Raw genomic sequence first — 7,151 nt, forward strand, 5'->3', positions numbered from 1 at the left:
TTTGACAAATTTTCTAAATATAATTTGACCTTCAATATTATCATTTAATTTTGTGGCATGCAAGAAAAGATCTTTATTCAATTTTTTATTATTAAAGAAAAGTTCTTTATTCAATTTTAAAAAAAATTAATATAAAAAATTGAAGAAGCAATTTTACTTGCATGTCACAAAATTAAGTGATAATATTTAAGGTCAAATTATATTTAGAAAATTTGTCAAAAATATATTGTAAAGATATTTATAAAAAAATATGAATATATGATAAATTTAGTAAAAATATATACACTTTAAGGTATTGAGGGTATTTTCGTCCAAAAAAACTTGAAAATAGTAAAAAGTACATCAAATGATATTTTCAAAGTTCACGGACCTAAAATGATACTTTGGCAAAGTTCGTGGACCAAAAATGATGTTCCCTCTTATTTATAAAAGAGTGAACTACATATTTAGACACTATACTTGTGTGACACATATTTGCAACCCCTATATATCGTTGCTAGTATAGAGACCGCAAATAATATTTTATAAGTATAGAGATTGCAAATATACATAGCGACAAAGTATATAATGTAAATAAACAAAAACTTTAAATTCTCACAGATTCCATACAAATTGCCGACATATCTAACATTTAGACACTTAAAATACACTTTGATATTCCAAAAATGAAGATATCATCACTATGCACTGTTTTTAGTAGACTAAAGGCTCATTTTGGTCCTTAACATATTGCGATTTTTTTATTTTGGTCTAAAACATTATCTTTTGAATTATTCGGTCTCTCACAAATAAAAACGGGTCACATTTGGTCCATTTTGGACGGTTCCGTCAAATTTGACGAAATTCCCCCCTCCAGCATCTCCACCGCCAAGCTCCGCCATACCATCACCTTCGGTCATCCTCCTCCCTCTTTCTATCTATGTCATGTCCTTCTCTCGCTCTTTTCTTCTCAATTAGAAGTTCCAAATTGAAACACGGCCTTCTCCGTGTCATCCCCCTCTGCCTCAGAATTGATTTCGCGGCTTCGTCATTTCTCCTCGGACATGTCGGCTTCCGAATCCCGATGTTCTGTCGTTGCTGCTCACCGTCAAGTCGTCGTCTCGCCTCTCTCCCTCTCCATCACCCTCGACCCCTCCATCGACCACCTCTCCCTCGCCCTCGCCCTCGCCGTCGTCCAGGCACCCTCCGCTACGGCTGCCTCCCCCCGCCGCAGTTCCACCACCTCCTCTCAAATCGTGGCTGCGGCAACACCGGAAGGCGTCGTCGTCGCTAATTTCGCCGGAGATGAAATCGATCGGATACACCCCCATTGCGGCACCTGCAATTACCTATTTCTGACTCTTTTGAAAATCGGTCAATTTGGGGAAGCGGTGGAGGTGTTGAAAGGGATGGGGAGGGCGAGATGCGTCCCCGATTGCGACAGCTACAGGGGATTGATTGCTGAGTTGAGCGAAGCGAGGAAGGTGGACGCCGTTGCGGAGGTGGTGAAGGAGATGATGTAAGGAGAGGGTGAGGTTGAGGGATGAGACGGTGACGACGGTGGGGGAGGCTGAGGGATGATGGAAGGTGGACGCCGTGGCGGAGGTGGTGAGGGAGGTTTGGGTTTAGGGTTTCAGTCAAATTTGATGGAACCGTCCAAAATGGACCAAATGTGATCCGTTTTTATTTGTGAGGGACCTAATAATTCAAAAGATAATGTTTTGGACCAAAATAAAAAATCGCAATATGTTAAGGACCAAAATGGGCCTTTAGAGCTTCATTAACGCAACAGGCCGGGCCGCAAATCGCGAGTCCCGGCCCAAGCTGCGCGTTGGAGGCGACGGAGTTCCGGCCCAGGCCGGTCCCGGGCCCGCAGTTGCGGCATGGGACGGTCCCGTGGTCCGGCCTGGCTGGCGATGGAGCTTCCGGTTGGAGGGGGTTCGGGCCGCTCCTGTGCCCCAAGTTCTGAATTTTTATGCATTTGGAAGAGGAAGAAGAGGGAGGGGGAGAGGAAGAAGGAGGAAGAGGATGAAGATGGAGAGGGAGAGGGGCGAGATTTTTTTGCACTTTTTTTTTAATTTTTTTACTTTTTTTGCACTTTTTTAATATTATAATTTTTTTATATTTTTTAGTTTATAATTTATTATTTTTGTATTAAAAATGAATTTCTCGTGTTATAATTGCTCAACGTTTTCAATTTTATCAGTAATATAGGCTGAAGTTATGAATAGTGCAATTTAATAGTTGTGGCCCGGGATGAGGCCTATAGGATTAGAGTAATTGTGGCCTAAGACTCAAATTTAGGAGAATGGTGACGTGGCTAATGATGCTCTTTAGTCTTTTTAGTAATATAGGTTGGAAGCTATGAAATTGGAATATTTGGAAGCACGAAATAAGGGAAAGTCAAACCTTGATTTACCAACTTCACTCAAACCCCAAAAATAGTGTTTGATTCTCTTCTCACTCAAATTCAAATGTGGAAGTAGATATTCATATTTGTTTGCTGATCGCTCAACACCAAAACAATGAGCTCCGCAGCCGGGAATTCAAGCTTTGCACCCTACCAATTCCGCCACACCACCGCATCTTCTTCCAAATGTTGCTCGTTGAGAATCGCCCCCTCTCGAGGAAAGAATGCGATGCCCACGGCTCATCTACAGAGAGCCCATTCCCATTCCTGCTCCAGGAGAGTGGCCCTTGTCATGGGTTTTGCCGTTATCCGCCTTCTCAAATTCAGGGCTCACGCAATCGATGCCCTTCCTGCAGGTGTCTCTCTCTGTGTTTCTTCGTTTCCCTCTTTCTTATGTAACACTAACACTTAGTTTGATTTTCTTTGTCAAGTTATTAATGTTTTTTTATGGCTATGCTTTTGCTTTGCTTAATTGCTACTTATTGTGTTTTCTGTTCATACTGATTGGTGAAGGTGGTAATATCGCTGATTTGTAGGAGAGGAAGGTGACCTAATTATAGCCTGAGTGCGTTTGTTTTAGCTTTCAATTATCCATGTTTCATGTTATGCTCAATTTAGATGGTTCCGAGTTGCAGCTCAATAAACGCTTTAAGTGTAATTAATTCATCCTTCGATACAACATTTTTCCCTTTGCACACTATACATCTCAGCCACTTTAACTGCCTATACGGTATTGTAAAAATGCCTGCGTTGTTATAGCCATTTTCGGATACTTAGAGACATGTTATAAAAATGCCTGCTATACGGTATTGGTTGGTACACACTTATAGCTGCTTGTGTGAAGCAATTTGATGCTTTCCTATCATCTGGTTTGTGCTCTGTCTAATTCAACCTACTCTGTCCCTCCCTTCCGATTGTTTTGGTCTTTTCCTTTTGTTTGAAGCAGCTTTCGAGTTTCAGCCAAGTAGAAAACAGTTTGACACTATAGCTAGAAAGTCCATTCTTAGTTCAATACTCAAATAAACTCTAACATTCATAGAAGATAGAAAATAGCTCATCAGCATAATTTCTTGTCAGTTTTCATGTATAACCAATCACCATAGTCCCAGCAAGAAGAAGCCAAGAGTGCTCTACTTGATTGGAGAGTGTGTGTGAAAGATTATTACCTGAAAATCTTCCCTCAAATCAAGTAGAACTGATAGTATTATATTCACTACACCATTTTGAAATTTTCCCTCTTAAGCCAATCAGAGAATCAATGGTTAAAGATGGGCTCGTAGGCATATACAGTATTGAGGCAGTTAAATTTGTTCACAACTGCATTTAAGCAGCTTCTAATTGTATTTGATATTTACTCATATATATGCAGTTGGCCTATGTTATTATGGTTACGTTTCAGTGATTGGTAGAGACCATATAGCTGCGGAGCTATGTAAAGACACTCTCGACACCCGTAGTTCTTTATGCCTGAGCTACAGTAGCATGCTAGGAAAATTAATGTAGCCAACTACAAAGATTTTGCATCCTTCTTAAAATCTTTCTTTACTCAGGATTCTCTTCTTCCTATTCACCGTACTGCTTACCTATGCTTAAACAATTAACAATGTTTAATACTGTAAATTCAGATAATGCTAAAGTGTAAACCCTTTTCTTGAGCCATCACTGATAATTTCAGCTTTCTATTTCAGAAAGTAATGAATTGGCGGCAGCACATCTGAATCAAAATGAAGAGGTCTGCATCCAACTATAAAATGAAAATGATTATGCACTGCTGGTTTGGTATCTGATTCTCGTTTTTGTATGTCATCTATATACTATCATGCATGCTAATGTGCACATTTCACGTGCACAGCTATCGGGGCAGGAACGTCCATCAGGTCACCCCTTCTTCTCCATTCTCAATGTACTCGGTATTCTGGGATCTGGAATTCTTGCTGCCCTTTTTGCATCAAAGAGGAAGGAAAAGGCCATTTCAGATGCTACTATAGAACACGTAAGTAATTTTAATAGATTTATATTGTTATTTTTTATGACATAGATTTAGAGAGGTAGAGATAAAAGGCTTGAGATATGTTCGTTAATATATTAAATGGAACCTCATCTTCAAGAACCTACATCATCAAAGTGAAACTAAGAGTCGATAAAGGTTTACAGCCAGGAGTTTTCCTTCCTTGAAGAAACTTTATGTCCCAAGCTACACAGCTCAAAATCAAGAAACAATTAACTCATTATGTCATAATCCCTATTAATTAAAACTGATAAGGAATAATCATCAATTCATCATACTGAGATAAAATGCACATATCATATTCATATTTCCATGTCTAGCATTGCCTCAAGACGCCAGAAATGATTAGACTCTTCTAGTGTCGTCGTTCTCCCCCATTAAGATTGGGAATCTTTCTACATGAGCTCTCTTAGTTTCTGTGTCCCAATCACTGTACTGACCTCATGTGTCTTGTTCTAAGCCCACTAATTTTTTAGTTAGATTCTTTTTTATGATTCACTGGCCTTCCTTGTTCGAGCACCATAATTCAGATTTTACGTTCCTCAATGTTGTGCTATCCATAATTCAGATTTTTGTTGGTTTATATGCTTCTCTCTCTCTCTCTCTGGGGTGCAGATGAAAAATATGCTCAAGGAAAAAGAAGCTGCTATTATTTCTCTGGAGAAAAAGTTTAAGGCAGAACTAATAAATGAGAAAGAATGTCTAAATAAGGAACTTGGAAAAGTGAAAGCTGAGCAGCAGTCTTTAGTTAATCAACTGGAAATGGCATCATATACCATAACAAACCTTGGTCAAGAATTGCAAAAGGAGCAAAACATAGTCGAAGAGCTTACCATCGAAGTTGATAACCTAGAACACTGTGTTCAAAATGCTGGGAGTGAGAAAACGCAACTCCAACAACAGCTAAAGGAGAAGCTACATTCTGTAGGATTCTTGCAAGAAAGGATCGACTTGCTTTTACTGGATATCAAGGATAAAGAAGATACTATTTTGCATCTTAGCTGTAGACTTGCTGACAAAGATAGAGAGCTGGATCAACTCAGCTCCATATATCAGCAATTGGAGGATCATCTACCTAGTTTGGAGTCCGAGAACAAGCAATTGAAGGATGTAATTCAGAGAAATCAAGAGGAGCTGGAACTGAAGTATGAGATCGTGCAGGAATTGGATGCAGAATTATCCCTTTTACTGGCTGAGAAAGATGAATCTGAAAAGAAGCTTGATGCCATTTTAATGGAGCATAACAACTTCAAGTCCTCCATGGAAAAGAAGTCAACTTCGGATGCAAAGCTTTTGGGAGAAAGAGAAGGAAAGATTCATCTGCTTGAAGAACAACTTACGATCTTGTTGGATGGCAAGAAGAAAGATGAAGTATTAATATCTGCTTTGACGCAGGAGAGGGACACTTTAAAAGAAATGTTGAACATAGAATTAGGAAATATGAAGATTCTGGAAGAGGAGCTTAGAATCACACATGCTACTTTGGAGGAATCAAAATATGAAACTTCTGACCTTGCTAAACAATTGCAAGAGTCGAGAAGATTTTGTTCGGAGCTTGAAGAAGAGGTCTGTAAAGTCCAGGCCGATTTTAGGGAAGCAAGAGAATCATTACACATGAAACTAGAGGAAGCTAAACGTGGTGCAGAAATCTTGTCCGAAGAACTAAGTTCTGCAAATGATCTTTTCAGTAAATCAAGCGAAGAACTGCAAATTATGTCCGCAGAATTATCTGCCGCATTGCAGAAATGCAATAGCTTGGAGGTGGAACTCACTGATGCCCTTAGGAAAGCAGAAAGCACAACTGTTGATCTGGATAACGAAAGGAAAACTATATCTTCTCTGAAGAAAGAGTTGATGGATCTCGAGACCCAAATTTCGAGAGATAAACAAGCACGAAAAAGTCTTGAATCAGATTTAGAAGAGGCTACTAAGTTCCTCAATGATGTGAATCGGAACGCATTGATGCTTTCCAGAGAGTTAGAGCTTGCACATTCTCAGATTTCTAGCCTGGAAGTCGAGAAAGATAAGCTATATAATTTCATTGCTGTGCAGAAACAGGTTTCCGAAGAATCTCGGGTGAACTTGGAAGATGCCCACAACCTGGTCATGAAACTCGGGAAAGAAAGGGAGAGTTTGACAAAGAGAGGAAAGAGACTAGAGGAAGAGCTGGCCTCTGCAAAGGGAGAGATACTGAGGCTGATGAGTCGAATGAACTCTTCGAAACCGGCAGTTGATGCCCAACAGGGGAGAAAAGCTGCAGCTTCAGGTAGAAGGAATACCCAACGAAGGAGAAAGGATAGCCCAGCAAAAAGATTCATAGTTGACATTTAGAGTTTCCTGTTTAAGTAGATTATAAGCTTATTTTAGAGATCTTGTACCATTTGACTCAGAAGTTCTGAAATACGTATGATTCTACTTCCCTTTTGTGCATACAAATTGACATTTTCTTTTGTGCATATCAATATGTTGAAAATGAAATTAGTGGTGGGATTCAGTTCAACTTCTGTGGAAAATTGATTGAAAGATGAAATTTTGTAAGCCCTAAAATGGGATAGATTTTTGTCGTTTGAACATTTTATCATCCAAATAAGAATTTATGTATGGCCATAAATGGTTTTGGGCCCTCACTATCCGACTGCATCAGTATAACTTAGTTAGATAATGTATATACCAATAGATATAAAGTTTGTAGGAACGTACACAATAAGACCGCATAACGCAATGGATTAGCGCGTTTGACTTCGGATCAAAAGG

General features: G+C 39.4%; 2 protein-coding genes across 2 annotated transcripts; both read left to right on the forward strand.

Annotated features, from left to right (window-relative positions):
• Positions 1-1,043: 1,043 nt before the first annotated feature.
• On the forward strand, positions 1,044-1,502 carry LOC121788885. The gene has a single exon (XM_042187481.1). The coding sequence runs from the start codon at positions 1,044-1,046 to the stop codon at positions 1,500-1,502; it is 459 nt and encodes a 152-aa protein (XP_042043415.1).
• An 855-nt stretch (positions 1,503-2,357) lies between these two features.
• LOC121788884 (MAR-binding filament-like protein 1-1) lies at positions 2,358-6,728 on the forward strand. Its single transcript, XM_042187480.1, has 4 exons — positions 2,358-2,745; positions 4,078-4,121; positions 4,242-4,382; positions 5,013-6,728. The coding sequence occupies exons 1-4, from the start codon at positions 2,505-2,507 to the stop codon at positions 6,726-6,728; spliced, it is 2,142 nt and encodes a 713-aa protein (XP_042043414.1). The 5' UTR covers positions 2,358-2,504.
• Positions 6,729-7,151: the final 423 nt, after the last annotated feature.

This window comes from Salvia splendens, unplaced genomic scaffold (assembly GCF_004379255.2).
Source record: "Salvia splendens isolate huo1 unplaced genomic scaffold, SspV2 ctg117, whole genome shotgun sequence".
Classification (NCBI taxonomy): domain Eukaryota; kingdom Viridiplantae; phylum Streptophyta; class Magnoliopsida; order Lamiales; family Lamiaceae; genus Salvia; species Salvia splendens.